The sequence below is a fragment of the Hyperoodon ampullatus genome, assembly GCF_949752795.1.
Source record: "Hyperoodon ampullatus genome assembly, chromosome: 7".
NCBI classification, from domain to species: Eukaryota; Metazoa; Chordata; class Mammalia; order Artiodactyla; family Ziphiidae; genus Hyperoodon; species Hyperoodon ampullatus.
Window position 1 is genome coordinate 56,217,095 of NC_136920.1, and position 18,040 is coordinate 56,235,134.

Here is an 18,040-nt window from a genome sequence, read left to right on the forward strand (position 1 = left end):
TAATCTATAACTACTACAGAAAAAAAAACTGGTATAGCTATCATAACATCAGACAAAAAAGAACCTTAAAATAAAAAGTATTACAAAAATAGGGATCCAATTCACCAAGAAGATATCATAACCCTAATCACATACATATCTAATTTAATTGCATAGCTTCAAAACACTTAAAGCAAAAACTAACAGAATAATATAGGGAAAGTAATCATATCCATCAACATACCCATCTCAGTGTTTGAAATATGAAGGAACTTTCCCCATTCTCCTCTCCACACCACCCCCAGCCCCAAATCAGCAGGGTTCCAGAAGATTTTAACACCACAAGTGGCTTGAACTAATAAACATTAGCACTAATAGACATAAGGAGACTATAATAATCTGAGGGCCTTTCACATCTAGCCATGATAGAGTAACTGGGACTGGACTTTCCCTTGCTGTCAACAACTAGAAAAGAGGGCAAAAGATATGAAAAACCTCCTTTCAGACGTTGAACAACAAGGTAGTACAGAAATATGACCCCTGAGAAAAGGGAAGCAAATGAGGTAAGCGATATGATTACCCCAGTTTTCTAGAGGACACACTTTCCAGATCTTGGTGTAAGGAAAGGGAATCCAAACATAGCACAGCCATCTCACTAAATTGAGGAGACAGAGATTAGACTTCAGAAAGACTGAGCTACTAAGATTTATAGGACAGAATACCAAAGGAGGTAGCTTTGCAGAGAAAGAGGTCCAAAACTTTAAAGGGATCCTCTTGAGTCTGTTGTTGAATACTAAGCTGCACGTGCACAGAATAAGACTCAATTAGGCAGAGAAAAGAACTACTGGGGAGAAAAGCTACTAGAGAGCTGTAAAATGAACAACTACCATAGCACACAGACAGAATACAGATCACACTGAACACCTAGCACATTCAATAGGGATCCCAGCAAGGTCACATTTCAGTAAGGAAGCAAAACTAGCAAGAGAGTAAAGACAACAACTCTAAACCCACCCAAAAATATGTTTTAAAACAAGCCATGAGAGATAAGCTGACCAGAAATTTAATCACTGGCCAAAAAAGAAGTCAAACACCCTTTAAAAGAAGACAACAAAATTCAGTCACTCAACAACATCACAATTCCAACATCCAAACAAAAACTGCTATATAAGTTTAAAAAGCAAGAAAATCAGTCAAAAGAAATAACCCAGAAATGACAGTGATGGTGAAACTGGCAAAGATTTTATATCAGCTATTATAACTATGTTCAATGACATAAAGAAAAACTTGAAAATAATGAAGAGAAAAATGGAATAAATTAAAAAAGACAAAATACATTTCTGCTTCCAGTAATGACAGAGTAAGATCCTACTGTCTGATTCTCCCTCATAAAAAAAGGTAAAATCTGGAATAATACAAAAAGAGATTTTATGTGAAAGCACTGGAGAGTAAAAGAGAAGCAGACAGACTCCAATGGAGAGTACATACTTGAAGAAGGGGAGTTATACAAAGTGGGTTCCCATTTTCACAGCTTTCAGCCTTGGGCAAAGTACAACACACAAGGAGCAGTGGAATGTAATACTACAGGCTTTCTAGCCTGGGGAAACAAGAAACTGAAGTCAGAAGAAACATGACCACTGAAGAGAATGGAGAAATCCTTAAAGGCAACAAGACAGAGAAGGTACCCCCAAATTCTGTCTGCTTATGCCTCTACCATTAGAGACCCATGCATGTATACATGACATATTGAAAGGAGTTCAGCTAAAGGCAAAAAAGGTGCTGGCCAAAAACAGAGTTTGCAGTTCAAGTCAAGTCAGTCAAGATAACTGTCAACTGAAACCAAAGAAACAACACTCACCAGGAAAAAACAAACAAAAAAGAACAGAATCTCCACAATTTAACATTCTTTTTTTCTTACATATTATTATTTTTTTAATTTATTTTTGGCTGCGTTGGGTCTTTGTTGCTGTGTGCAGGCTTTCTCTAGCTGCAGTGAGCGGGGGCTACTCTTCGTTGCGGTGCACGGGCGTCTCATTGCGGTCGCTTCTCTTGTTGCAGAGCATGGGCTCTAGGCGCCAGGGCTTCAGGAGTTGTGGCTTGTGGGCTCTGGAGCACAGGCTCAGCAGTTGTGGCACACAGGCTTAGTTGCTCCACAGCATGTGGGATCTTCCTGGACCAGGGCTCGAACCTGTGTCCCCTGCACTGACAGGTGGATTCTTAACCACTGCACCACCAGGGAAGTCCTAACATTCTTACTATCTAAAATAAAATCCAAAATTACTCAATATATGAAGAATCAGGAATATGAAACACATTCTCAAGAGAAAAGAGTGTCAACTGAGACTGACCCTGAGATCACCCAGGTAGACAAGGGCTTTAAAGCAGCTATTATAACTATCCTCAATGAATTAAAACAAAATATGCTAACAATAATGAAAAGATAGGGAATTTGTGGAGAAAAATAGAAATGATAAAAAAGCACTAAATGCAAGTTCTAAAACTGAAAAAATACACAGTATCTGAAATAAATTATTCACTGAATAGACTTAACAGACAAATGGAAATGACAGAAAGAAAAAAGGTAAGTGAACCTGAAGACAGATCAATCAAAATTATCCAACCTGCACATGCACAGAGATAAAAATATATTTTTTTGTAAAATGAACTGACCTTAAAAGGCCTGTTACATGACAACAAACAATCCAACATAGTTGTAACTGGAAACAAATGATAGAAGAGAGAGACTGAGGCAGAAAAGAATATTTAAAGAATGAACAAAGTTTCCCAAAATATGCTTAAAGGCAGAAATTTATAAATATAAGACTCTCAACTTGCTGAAGGGAAATGATACCAGAGGGAAATCCAGATCCTCAGACAGGAAAGAGCATTAAAATGGTAAACCCCCAGTTAAATGCAAAAGTTAATTATTTTTGTTTTCCTTAAATTTATTTATAACTTATTTACTTTTAACATATAGCTGTTGTGAACATATGTAGATATAATATAACAACTATAACATAAAGAACATGGTAAGTAGGATATGGACCTATACAGCTGTCTTATTCTGCATGCTTCTACATTTTTCATGAAGTGGGCTGTGAAAAGTTAAGGATAGATACTTTAATCCCTCAAGAAACCACTAAATAAATAATACAGTTGAAAAGCCAATAGGAATGTTAAAATGGAATTCTCAAAAATAGTCAAAAAAATTTTAAGTAAGAAAGAACAGAGAAAACTAAAATAAAAATAATAATAAAATGGCAGACCCACACCTGGCCATATTAAGCATAGTAAACCTGACAGTCTGTTGCCCTGTTGATAATATTTACATTGTTATCTGTTCAGGGCTTTGTTTGTTTTTAAAAAGATAAAAACTTGCAATATTTCTTTGTTAGAAGAGCTTTGGGAATTTCCTTCTCCTTTCATAGTTAAAAGTAAAATAAAACTGTAACTCTAATGGATTTCTTACTTAAAAAGTTTGAGGGTTGCTGTTCATTTAATTCAACAATTAGTGCTTAGACCAACCCATATGAGAGCAGCAACTGAAGAATAATGGCTCAAGGTGGGGCTCAGATAACAGCTGGCAGAGAAAGGTAAAAATGACCTTCACTGAGGTCCCACGGAGGAGCCTGCCTGTTTCTACAGTTTGTTTCTATTTGTTCAGAACTTCAAACTGTTTATACTGAAAGAATCTTCAGAGTTATCAGAAGGTGTCCAAGGCAACTGCATAACAGAATTACATGGTTTTCCTCTTGCAGTTATCTTGAGGTTCTATTGATTATTAAGATGCATAGTACATGTATTGAGTTAAAAGAGTGACTATCTGGGTTGTGCCCTGAAATTCTAGGGTTCTGATTTTGAGAGTCTGATCAGGGTAGAATCTTAATCTGATCTAAGGAAAGAGTTTTTTTTCCTTTGCAAGAATTACAACTAACCCAATCCTAGTGAGGGGAGGTGTCCCCAGACTGCAAGCAAACTAGCAGACATTCTACAAGGTAACTGGTATATAATCTTTAAAACTGTCAAGGTCATAATGGTCAAAAAAGATTTAGGAACTATTCCAGATAGAATGAGACTAAATAGACCTGAAATCTAAAGGTAACATGTGATTCTGGACTGGATATTCTTGCTATTAAGGACATTACTGGGACGACTAAAAAATGTTAAATGGGATTATAGGATTCCATGGTAGTAATATATCAACGTTCGTTTTCTGATTTTAATGGTTGTATTGTGGTTATGTAGAACAATATCCTTGTTTGAAGGAAATATACAATAAAATATGAAGGGTAACAGAGGATTACATTGGCAATTTACTTTCAAATGGCTTAGAAAAAGTTACTTGTCCTGTACTTGAAACTATTCTTTACATTGGAGATTGCTTTCAAAGTATTTTTTTCACTAAAGCAGATACAGCTATAGATAAAAATGTTTATATATTTATATATTTACTCTACATGCAAAGAATCAGGAAAATGTGACTTACTACAAGGGGAAAAAAAATCAGACCTAGAAATGAAGAAAAGAGCAGAACTAGCAGATGAGGATTTAAAACACCTATTACAAATATGTTTGAGGATTTAAAGAAAAACAATACAACAAAGAGAAATTTATAAACTATTTTTAAAAATCAAATGAAACTTCTAAAGCTGAAAAATGCAATATCTGAAATTTAAAAATTCATTGTATGTACTTTAAAAAAAAAGGATCAGTGAACTTGAACCTAAGGAAATAAAACTACAAAAACTGAAGCACACAGAGAAACAAGGCAAGAAAAAAAAAAAGAATGAAATAACAGGTAAGATAATATCTATTTAACACATGTATAACTGGAGTACTAGAAAAAAGAGGAAATAGAAAACAAAGTAGGAAAATATTAAAGCTATACTGACTTAAAATATTCCAAATTTTATTTTTTAAAAAATCAAGCCACAGACCTAAAAAGATCAAGAAACTTCAAGCAAGATTACCATGCAAATACTACCATCAACACCACCATACCATCACTAAGGAACATAATAATAAACTGCTGAAACCAAAGATAAAGAGAAAATTCTAAAAGCAGATAGAGAAAAATGGCAAGCGGAATAAAGACAGTAATAAATGACTTCCTAAACACAAAAATAAACAAAATGCAAACTAGAAGACAATGTAACAAATTGTTAGGTGCTAAGAGAAAATAACCATCCAACAAGAATTCTATACCCAGCAAAAATGTTTCAAATAGGAAGGTGAAAAAAGACATTTTCAGACAAATGTAAGCTGACAAAATTTATCACCAGCAGAAGTGTACTATATGAAAAGTTAAAGTACACAATTTAAGGTTATTACATTATACATTAAGTGGTATAATATTATTTGAGAGTAAACTATAATAAATTAAAGATATATACTGTAAAGTCCATAGCAAACTCTAATGAAATAAGAGATGTAACAGAGAAACTAGTAGACAGAATGAAGTAAAACACTAAACACAAACACACACACACACACACACACACACACACACACACACCCCTAAATTAATTTAAAAGAAGCCAGGAAAGGTGTGAGAGGGGAAAAAGCCAAAAAAAAGAGATGAAAAAAATATAAAATTAACAGCAAGATAGTAGCTTAATCACACTGATAATTACATTAAATGTAAATGGACTATATGCACTAATTAAGAAACAGAGGCGGTCAGGGAGTTCGCTGGTGGCCTAGTGGTTAGGATCTGGGGCTTTCACTGCCATGGTCCAGATTCAATCCCTGATTGGGAAACTGAGATCCTGCAAGCCATGGAGGATGGCCAAAAAACAAAAAAAAACTTAAAGAAATCAGAGATTAGGAACCAAAATGGCAGAGTAGAAGGACATGCTCTCACTCCCTCTTGCGAGAACACCAGAATCACAACTAGCTGCAGAACAATCATCGACAGGAGGACACTGGAACTCACCAAAAAAGACACCCCACATCCAAAGACAAAGGAGAAGCCACAATGAGACGGCAGGAGGGGCGCAATCACAATAAAATCAAATCCCATAACTGCTGAGTGGGTGACTCACAGACTGGAGAACACTTATAACACAGAAGTCCACACACTGAAGTGAAGGTTCTGAGCCCCACGTCAGGTTCCCAGGCTGGAGGTCTGGCAACGGGAGGAGGAATTCCTAGAGAATCAGACTTTGAAGGCCAGTGGGAATTGATTTCAGAACTTCAACAGGACTGGGGGAAACAGAGACTCCACTCCTGGAGGGCACACACAAAGTAGTGTGCACATCGGGACCCAGGGGAAGGAGCAGTGACCCCACAGAGACTGAACCAGACCTACCTGCTAGTGTTGGAGGGTCTCCAGCAGAGGCGGGCGGTGGCTGTGGCTCACTGTGGGGACAAGGACACTGGCAGCAGAACTTCTGGGAAGTACTCTTTGGCGAGAGCCCTCCCAGAGTCCCCCATGAGCCCCACCAAAGAGCCCAGGCAGGCTCCAGTGTTGGGTCGCCTCAGGCCAAACAACCAACAGGGAGGGAACACAGCCCCACCCATCAGCAGTCAAGAAGATTAAAGTTTTACTGAGCTCTGCCCACCACAGCAACAGTCACTCTACCCACTACCAGTCCCTCCCATCAGGAAACTTGCACAAGCCTCTTAGATAGCCTCATCCACCAGAGGGCAGACAGCAGAAGCAAGAAGAACTACAATCCTGCAGCCTGTGGGACAAAAACCACATTCACAGAAGGAGAGACAAGTTGAAAAGGCAGAGAGCTATGTACCACATAAAGGAACAAGATAAAACCCCAGAAAAACAACTAAATGAAGTGGAGATAGGCAACCTTCCAGAAAAAGAATTCAGAATAATGACAGTGAAGATGATCCAGGACCTCAGGAAAAGAATGGAGGCAAAGATAGAGAAAATGCAAGAAATGTTTAACCAAGACGTAGAAGAATTAAAGAATGAACAAACAGAGATAACAATACAATAACTGAAATGAAAACTACACTAGAAGGAATCAATAGCAGAATAACTGAGGCAGAAGAACGGATAAGTGACCTGGAAGACAGAATGGTGGAATTCACTGCTGCAGAACAGAATAAAGAAAAAAAAAAAAGAAAAGAAATGAAGACAGCCTAAGAGACCTATGGGACAACATTAAACACAACAACATTCGCATTATAGGGGTCCCAGGAGGAGAAGAGAGAGAGAAACGACCTGAAAAAATATTTGAAGAGATTATAGTCGATAACTTCCCTATCATGGGAAAGGAAATAGCCACCCAAGTCCAGGAAGCACAGAGTCCCATACAGGATAAACCCAAAGAGAAACACGAAGAGACACATAGTAATCAAAGTGGCAAAAATTAAAGACAAAGAAAAATTACTGAAAGCAGCAAGGGAAGAATGACAAATAACATACAAGGGAACTCCCATAAGTTTAACAGCTGGTTTCTCAGCAGAAACTCTACAAGCCAGAAAAGAGTGGCATGATATAATTAAAGTGATGAAAGGGAAGAACCTACAACCAAGATTACTCTACCTGGCAAGGATCTCATTCAGATTCGATGGAGAAATCAAAAGCTTTACAGACAAGCAAAAGCTAAGAGAATTCAGCACCACCAAACCAGCTCTACAACAAATGCTAAAGGAACTTCTCTAAGTAGGAAACACAAGAAAAGGACCTACAAAAACAAACTCAAAACAATTAAGAAAATGGTCATAGGAAAATACATATTGATAATTACCTCAAACGTGAATGGATTAAATGCTCCAATCAACAGACACAGGCTTGCTGAAAGGACACAAAAACAAGACCCATATATATGCTGTCTACAAGAGACCCACTTCAGACCTAGGGACACATAGAGACTGAAAGTGAGGGGATGGAAAAAGATATTCCATGCAAATGGAAATCAAAAGAAAGCTGGAGTAGCAATACTCATACCAGATAAAATAGACTTTAAAATAAAGAATGTTAAAAGAGACAAGGAAGGACACTACATAATGATCAAGGCATCAATCCAAGAAGAAGATATAACAATTATAAATATATATATGCACCCAACATAGAAGCACCTCAATACATAAGGCAACTGCTAACAGCTCTAAAAGAGGAAATCGACAGTAACACAGTAACGGGGGGGCCTTTAACACCTCACTTACACCAATAGACAGATCATCCCAAATGAAAATAAAAAAAGGAAACAGAAGCTTAAAATGACACAATGAACCAGATAGATTCAATTGATATTTATAGGACATTCCACCCAAAAACAGCAGATTACACTTTCTTCTCAAGTGCGCACAGAACATTCTCCAGGATGGATCACATCTTGGGTCACAAATCAAGCCTCAGTATATTTAAGAAAATTGAAATCATATCCAGCCTATTTTCTGACCACAACGTTATGAGATTACAAATGAATTACAGGGAAAAAAACGTAAAAAACACAAACATATGGAGGCTAAACAATACGTTACTAAATAACCAAGAGATCACTGAAGAAATCAAAGAGGAAATCAAAAAGTACCTAGAGACAAATGACAATGAAAACACGACAATCCAAAACCTATGGGATGCAGCAAAAGCAGTTCTAAAAGGGAAGTTTATAGCTATACAAGCCTAACTCAAGAAACAAGAAAAGTCTCAAATAAACAATCTAACCTTACACCTAAAGAAATTAGAGAGAGAAGAACAAACAAAACCCAAAGTTAGCAGAAGGAAAGAAATCATAAAGATCAGAACAGAAATAAATGAAATAGAAACAAAGAAAGCAATAGCAAAGATCAATAAAACTAAAAGCTGGTCCTTTGAGAAGATAAACAAAATTGATAAAGCGGAGGCTTCCCTGGTGGCGCAGTGGTTGAGAGTCCGCCTGCCGATGCAGGGGACACGGGTTCGTGCCCCGGTCTGGGAAGATCCCACATGCCGCGGAGCGGCTGGGCCCCTGAGCCATGGCCGCTGAGCCTGCGCGTCCGGAGCCCGTGCTCCGCAACGGGAGAGGCCACAACAGTGAGAGGCCCGCATACCGAAAAAAAAAAAATTGATAAAGCATTAGCCAGACTCATCAACAAAAAGAGGGAGGACTCAAATCAATAAAATTAAAAATGAAAAACGAGAAGTTACAACAGACATCACAGAAGTACAAAGCATCCTAAGAGACTGCTACAAGCAACTCTATGCCAATAAAACGGACAACCTGGAAGAAATGGACAAATTCTTAGAAAGGTATAAGCTACCAAGACTAAACCAGGAAGAAATAGAAAATATGAACAGACCAATCACAAGTAATGAAATTAAAACTCTGATTAAAAATCTTCCAACAAACAGAAGTCCAGGACCAGATGGCTTCACAGGTGAATTCTATCAAACGTTTAGAGAAGAGCTAACAACCTTCCTTCTCAAACTCTTCCAAGAAATTGCGGAGGGAGGAACACTCCCAAACTCGTTTTATGAGGCCACCATCACCCTGATACCAAAACCAGACATAGATACTACAAAAAAAGAAAATTACAGACCAATATCACTGATGAATATAGATGTAAAGATCCCCAAGAACATACTAGCAAACAGAATCCAACAACACATTAAAAGGATCATACACCATGATCAAGTGGGATTTATCCCAGGGATGCAAGGATTCTTCAATATAGGCAAATCAATCAATGTGATACACCATATTAACAAATTGAAGAAGAAAACCCACATGATCATCTCAATAGATGCAGAAAAAGCTTTTGACAAAATTCAACACCCATTTATGATAAAAACTCTCCAGAAAGTGGGCATAGAAGGAACCTACCACAATGTAATAAAGGCCATATATGACAAACCCACAGCCAACTTCATTCTCAATAGTGAAAAACTGAAAGCATTTCCTCTAAGATCAGGAACGAGACAAGGATGTCCACTCTCACCACTATTATTCAACATAGTTTTGGAAGTTCTGGCCACGGCAATCAGAAAAGAAAAAGAAATAAAGGAATACAAATTGGAAAAGAAGAAGTAAAACTGTCACTGGTTGCAGATGACGAGATACTATACATAGAGAATCCTAAAGATGTCACCAGAAAACTACTAGAGCTAATCAAAGCATTTGATAAAGTTGCAGGATACAAAATTAATGCACAGAAATCTCTTGCATTCCTATACACTAATGATGAAAAATCTGAAAGTGAAATTAACAAAACACTGCCATTTACCATTGCAACAAAAAGAATAAAATACCTAGGAATAAACCTACCTAGGGAGACAAGAGACCTGTACGCAGAAAACTATAAGACACTGCTGAAAGAAATTAAAGATGATACCAACAGATGGACAGATATACCATGTTCTTGGATTGGAAGAATCAATATTGGAAAATGACTACACTACCCAAAGCAATCTACAGATTCACTGCAATCCCTATCAAATTACCAATGGCATATTTTACAAAACTAGAAAAAAAAAGTCTTAAAATTTGTATGTAGACACAAAAGACCCCGAATAGCAAAAGCAGTCTTGAGGGAAAAAAGTAGAGCTGGAGGAATCAGACTCCCTGACTTCAGACTATACTACAAAGCTACAGTAATCAAGACAAGATGGTACTGGTACAAAAACAGAAATACAGATCAATGGAACGAGATAGAAAGCCCAGAGATAAACCCACGCACTTATGGTCAGCTAATCTATGACAAAGGAGGCAAGGATATATAATGGAGAAAAGACAGTCTCTTCAATAAGTGGTGCTGGGAAAACTGGACAGCTACATGTAAAAGAATGAAATTAGGACACTCCCTAACACCATACACAAAAATAAACTCAAAATGGATTTGAGACCTAAATGTAAGACTGGACATTATAAAACTCTTAGAGGAAAACATAGGAAGAACACTCTTTGACAGAAATCACAGCAAGATCTTTTTTGATCCACCTCCCAGAGTAATGGAAATAAAAACAAAAATAAACAAATGCGAGCTAATGAAACTTCAAAGCTTTTGCACAGCAAAGGAAACCATAAACAAGATGAAAAGACAACCCTCAGAATGGGAGAAAATATTTGCAAACGAAGCAATGGACAAATGATTAATCTCCAAAATATATAAACAGCTCATGTAGCTCAATATTAAAAAAACAAACAACCCAATCCAAAAATTGGCAGAAGACCTAAATAGACTTTTCTCCAAATAAGACATACAGATGGCCAAGAAGCACATGAAAAGCTGCTCAACATCACTAATTATTAGAGAAATGCAAATCAAAACTACAATGAGGGGTTTCCCTGGTGGCGCAGTGGTTGAGAGTCCGCCTGCCAATGCAGGGGACTCGGGTTTGTGTCCCAATCCGGGAAGATCCCACATGCCGCGGAGCGGCTAGGCCCGTGAGCCAGGGCCTCTGGGCCTGCGCGTCCGGACCTGTGCTCTGCAACGGGAGAGGCCACAACAGTGAGAGGCCCATGTACCGCCAAAAAAAAAAAAAAAAAAAAAAAAACCTACAATGAGGTATCACCTTACACCAGTTAGAATGGGCATCACCAGAAAATCTACAAACAACAAATGCTGGAGAGGGTGTGGAGAAAAGGGAATCCTCTTGCACTGTTTGTGGAAATGTAAATTGATACAGCCACTCTGGAGAACCATATGGAGGTTCCTTAAAAAACTAAAAATAGAATTACCATATGATCCAGCAATCCCACTACGGGGCATATACCCAGAGAAAACCATAATTCAAAAAGACACATGCACCCCAATGTTCACTGCAGCACTATTTACAATAGCCAGGTCATGGAAGCAACCTAAATGCCCATCGACAGACAAATGGATAAAGAAGATGTGGTACATATATACAATGGAATATTACTCAGCCATAAAAAGGAATGAAATTGGGTCATTTGTAGAGTCGTAGATGGATCTAGAGACTGTCATACAGAGTGAAGTAAGTCAGAAAGAGAAAAACGAATATCTTTTATTAACGCATATATGTGGAACCTAGAAAAATAGTACAGATGAACTGGTTTGCAGGGCAGAAATTGAGACAGATGTAGAGAACAAACGTATGGACACCAAGGGGGGAATGTGGCGGGGGGTGGGGGTGGGGGTGTGATGAATTGGGTGATTGTGATTGACATGTATACACTGATGTGTATAAAATTGATGACTAATAAGGACCTGCTGTATAAAAAAAAATTAAATTAAATTAAAAAATTAAAAAAAAGAGGTCAGACTAGACCAGAAAGAAAAAAAAGAAAAGAAAGGGAGAGAGAGAGAGAGAGCCAACTATAAGCAACTACAAGAAAAGCACTTTAAATGTAAAGACACAGAGAGGTTAAAATTAACAGGATAAAAAAGAAGTGCTATGCCAATGAAAATTATAAGAAAGATGAATGGCTACATTAATACCAGGCAAAATAGACTTCAGAACATAGGATACTGCCCGAGAAAAAGGAGGACATTTCATAATGATAAAGGGTGACTACCTCAAGACTACATGACAATTCTGAAGTGTATATGCCTAAGAATGTAGCATCAAAACATATATGAGTAGAAAGGAGATATAGAAAAATATACTACTAAAGTTGTAGTATAGTATTGGTGATTCCAATACTCTTCTTAATAATTAACAGAAACAGACAGAAGTATCACTAAATATACAGAAGACTTGAACAACACTAGCAACCAATTTGACCTATTATAGAATACTACATGCATAAACAGCAGAATATATATCCTTTTCAAATCTGTGTGGAACATTCACCAAGTAAAACATGTGAAGAGCCATAAAACAAGCCAATTAGTCTAAAAGAATTTAAATTAAAAATATGGGGGTTTGGGCGGCTCCTTGGCGGGTGGTGGCGGTGGCCGTAGCGGTTCCTCTTGGCCCTGTTAATGTCGGGGCCAGGACCGAGGAGGATGGCGCCCTAGAGCCCGGCCTTGCTGGGGTAGGGGCGGGAGGGGACGGGGTGGGGACCGGCCATGTCGGAGGTGACCCGAAGTCTGCTGCAGCGCTGGGGCGCCAGTTTTAGGAGAGGCGCCGACTTCGACTCTTGGGGCCAGCTGGTGGAGGCGATAGACGAGTATCAGATATTAGCAAGACACCTACAAAAAGAGGCCCAAGCTCAACACAATAATTCTGAGTTCACAGAAGAACAAAAGAAAACCATAGGCAAAATTGCAACATGCTTGGAATTACGAAGTGCAGCTTTACAGTCCACACAGTCCCAAGAAGAATTTAAACTGGAGGATCTGAAGAAGCTAGAACCAATCCTAAAGAATATCCTTACATATAATAAAGAATTCCCATTTGATGTTCAGCCTGTCCCCTTAAGAAGGATTTTAGCACCTGGTGAAGAAGAGAATTTGGAATTTGAAGAAGACGAAGAAGAGGGTGGTGCTGGAGCAGGGTCTCCTGATGCCTTTCCTGCTAGAGTTCCCGGTACTTTATTACCAAGGTTGCCATCAGAACCAGGAATGACATTACCCACTATCAGAACTGAGAAAATTGGCCTGAAAGATGCTGGGCAATGCACTGATCCGTATATCACAGTTAGTGTAAAAGATCTGAATGGCATAGATTTAACTCCTGTGCAGGATACTCCCGTGGCTTCAAGAAAAGAAGATACGTATGTTCATTTTAATGTGGACATTGGGCTCCAGAAGCATGTTGAAAAATTAACCAAAGGTGCAGCTATTTTCTTTGAATTCAAACACTACAAGCCTAAAAAAAGGTTTACCAGCACCAAGTGTTTTGCTTTCATGGAGATGGATGAAATTAAACCTGGGCCAATTGTAATAGAACTATACAAGAAACCCACTAACTTTAAAAGAAAGAAATTGCAATTATTGACCAAGAAACCACTTTATCTTCATCTGCATCAAACTTTGCACAAGGAATGATCCTGACATGAATACCCTGGAACTTCTGTGAATCTTACCACTCAGTAGAAACCATCCTAGCTCTGTGTAGCACATTCGCCCTTCAACAGGCAGGAAGCAAGCCGTACCCAGGCCAGCAGGCCAGAGTGAGTCCATTACAAAGCTGTAGCACAGAATTCAAAGTCCAGCACGTCACTGATGTACAAGACTCCTTTGGATACAGGCTTATTGTAGATCTTGAAATGTTTTCACTTTTCTATTAATTGTGCAATGAATAGCCTCTTTTCTAATTTGCCACTCCTCCTGCCCTGCTTCCTGGAATGACACTGTTGTGGGTGGAATGTGCTCACCGTCACACTTAATACAGCAATAAGAGTGTGCTAGCGTTTACACACCCGTCCACTTCTGCTCCAATATGCTCTTCGGTTTTTCGAGTTAATGTCAAACTTTGGGTTGATGTGGGTAGGATAGTATGAAACTGCTTTGAGAGGAATTGGACCAATTATGCTGCCCAAGGTCAGTCTGGAAATGTATAGGCTGCTCCTCGGAGACGGCCTTGATTCACCCTGATCTCATGGTTCTCCTGCTTAGAAATAGTGTGCCTTGGCCAAATCAGTATCCCATATGGGCGTGTTTGCAGGTGGTAGCTGTGATTTTTTCAGATGACCGGATCGTTTTTCTGAAAGTGAGCATATTTTTAGTCATGTTGATTAGCTTCTTTCTACATCACATCGTTACTCTTTCTGATAGTGATTCTGGGGTTAGTGATGGAACCATCTCAGAATAATTACAAATTCTTGGTGGGTTTATAATGTCTTCTAAGTAGTGTAATCTAAAAATAATTTGAGTCAGATGCTAACAAGATACTGCAGGAATAACTGCTGTTTTTCTGACAACTGATTGTGAAACCTTAAAACCTGCATACCTCTTCTTATAGTGATGAGTATGCAAATCTGGAGATATTCTATTTTTTTTATATAGGTAGATAGGATTGCCATTTATTTCCTATGTAGATATACTGACATTCATCCATATGGAAATATGCAGGTCATTAGCTTTTTATAATTTGACTATATACATTCTTTTGACTTAATAATGGGGCATAAATAAAACTTTCATAGAACACACGAGGTGGATATTTGATACACAGAACATTTAAGATTTGGGGTGGGCATTCTGTGGGTTAGATGTGGAGCCCACATATTTAATATTCACTATTTTAAATGACCAATGCTAGCATGAGGGAAATGCAGTGCCAGTACTTGGCCTATTTTTAAACTCGTGTAATAAGCCTAGTCAATACCGTTCAGTATGTTTGCTTTTTAAAATAAGTAACCACAATTAAGTTCTAGCCCTTGCACTTCAAGAGATCTAGTCTCCACTTTCAGTTGTTAGGTCAGTTCTGTTTACTATGATGGATGTTAAAAAACTATATGAGCCTGAAGAATTCTCAACCCAATTTAGTCTTGCCTCCCTCTTGATTAGTTTAATTCCAGATGATTCCATCCACAGTAGCTTGAGGGGATGAGGAATTTGCCTTAATAAATTACTTTGTTGTTCACTCAACTCTTAGACTGTGAGTTGTCAGCCCCGCGCCCTGCCCCCCCCAGACTGTAAGCTCCTCAGGGGGCAAGAACCACATGTTCTCCATGTCACGTACATTTTCTGAGGTGCTTGGCAGCGCTCTGTACCCTGTGGAGTACTCAGTACCTTTTGTTTGATGTTGCTGACAAGACCTAAAAATAATCCCTTAAAAAACCTACCATTAAAATATAGCAAAACTGAAAAAAAAAATATGTTTGAGGGACTTCCGTGGTGGTCCAGTGGTTAAGAATCCACCTTCCAATGCAGGGGACGTGGGTTCAATCCCTGGTCGGGGAACTAAGATCCCACATGCCGCAGGGCAATTAAGCCCGCGCACTGCAGCTACCGAGCCCTGCAGCTACCGAGCCCGCACACTGCAACTAGAGAAGCCCGTGCACCGCAACGAAGAGCCCACGCGACACAACCAGAGAGAGAAGCCCACACGTCGCAACTAAGACCCAACACAGCCAAAAGTTAAATAAATAAATAAATACTATTTTTAAAAATAAAAATATGTTTTCTGAATATAATGAAATTAAACTAGAAATCACTAACAAAAAGATACCTTGCAAATTCCAAATATTTGGTAACACACTTCTATATAACCTATAGTTTATTTCTACTTCCCCTGTGATTTCTTCTTTAACCTATGGGTCATGTAAAAGAAATCACAGGAAGAATGGAAATAAAGTATATTAAAATGTGTTGACACACAGCTATAGAGTGCTAAGAGTGAAATTTATAACTATAAATGATTCTTATTTTTTTAAATAAGGTCTAAAATTAGTGTTCTAAGCTTCCATCTCATGAAACTAAAAAAATAATAAATTGAATAAAAAATAAGTAAAAAAGAATAGAATAAGAAAAAAGTAGAGAAAATTAACATAGCAAGAAGTTGTACCTCTGATATGATTAATAACATTTAATAAACCACTACGATGATTAATCAACCAAAAAAGAGAGAATACACAAATTACCAATATGAGGAATGAAAGAGCAGAGATCACCTTAGAGTCTACAGACATTAAAAGACCAATAAGAGAATATCAGAAAATCCAGCAATTTACATAAAATAAATTTCTTGAAAAATACAACCTATAAAAAACTGACAAAAGAAACATAATGGAAAACAAAATTATAGACGAGTCTCTCTCATGAACAAAGATACAAAATCCTTAACAAACATACAGTTGACCCTTGAGCAACACTGGGGTTAGGGAAGCCAACCCTCCAAGCAGTTGAAAATCTGAGCATAACTTTACAGTCCGCATTCTGCACCCATGGGCTCCGTATCAGTGGGTTCAACCAACCATGGATCATGTAGTACTGTAGCACATATTCACTGAAAAAAAAATCCCTGTATAAATGGACTTGCACAGTTCAAACCCATGTTGTTCAAGGGGCAACTGTACTGGCAAATCAAACCCAGATGTAGATTTATAGATATAGATGTGGATATGGATATGGACATGGACATAGAGATAGAGATGGAGAGACAGAGATGCTAATACAGCATGTCCAAATGGGCCAGGAAAGCGAAATTGGTCCAACATTAAAAAATCACTCAATTGAATTCATCATATTAACAGAAAGGACACACTTCAATAGATATAGAATAATATTTGACAAAATTCAATACCCACTCATGATAAAACTCAAGCAAGTCAGGAAAAGAAAAGAATTTCCTCAACCAAGAAGTCCTACAGGGGCTTCCCTGGTGGCGCAGTGGTTGACAGTCCACCTGCCGATGCAGGGGACACGGGTTCGCGCCCCGGTCCGGGAGGATCCCACATGCCGCAGAGCAGCTGGGCCCGTGAGCCATGGCCGCTGAGCCTGCGCGTCTGGAGCCTGTGCTCCACAACGGGAGAGGCCACAACAGTGAGAGGCCCACGTACTGCAAAAAAAAAAAAAAAAAAAAGAAGTCCTACAAAAAATCTACAGCCTACCTAATAATAAAAAAAACCCATCATATAATAAAAGATTTAATGCTTTCCTCCTAAATTAAAAAATAAAAAAGGCAAAGCTGTTTGCTCGTATCACTTCTACTCAACAATGTACTGGAAGGTCCTAGCCAGTACAGTATGGGAAGAAAAATAATGCATAAAGATTATTGAAATGGATGAAGTGAAACTTTCTATTCATAGATTACATGATTATTTACTTAGTGACAAAAAAATTAATAAGTTTGCAAGGTAGATGATATAAGGATGATGACAAAAATCAATTTAAATATCTATGCTAGCAATAAACAATGAGAAAAATGAAATTTTAAAAATATAATGTATAAGAACATCAAAAAATATAAAGTACTTAGAAATAAATTTAACAAGATGTTTTAAGACCTCTACAATGAAAACTACTGAGAAAAATTAAAGGAGACCTACATAAATGGAGAAATATAACATGGTGGATTGTAAGACTCATATTTTTAAGATGTCTGTTTTCCCCAAGATGATTTATAGATATGATACAATCCCGGTAGGCTTTTAAAATAAAAATTGATGTATTATCTATTTTATATAACAGATTACCTCAAAACTTAGCAGCTTAAAACATCAGACATTTATTATCTCACATAATTTCTGAGAGTCAAAAATATGGAAGCAGTTCAGACTCAGGATCTCTCATGGGGATGCAGTCAAAATGTTGGCCA

General features: G+C 38.0%; 2 protein-coding genes across 3 annotated transcripts in view; one reads left to right on the forward strand and one right to left on the reverse strand.

Moving 5' to 3' along the window:
* Positions 1-18,040, reverse strand: part of ACER3 (alkaline ceramidase 3) — a gene marked incomplete at its 5' end in the record, with an annotated part of 196,778 nt that overhangs the window by 163,846 nt on the left and 14,892 nt on the right. The window lies entirely within an intron of this gene.
* Positions 12,904-13,824, forward strand: LOC307056439 (axin interactor, dorsalization-associated protein-like; the record flags this gene model as incomplete). The annotated part of the gene is made up of 1 exon (XM_079709236.1): positions 12,904-13,824. The coding sequence occupies one exon, from the start codon at positions 12,904-12,906 to the stop codon at positions 13,822-13,824; it is 921 nt and encodes a 306-aa protein (XP_079565362.1).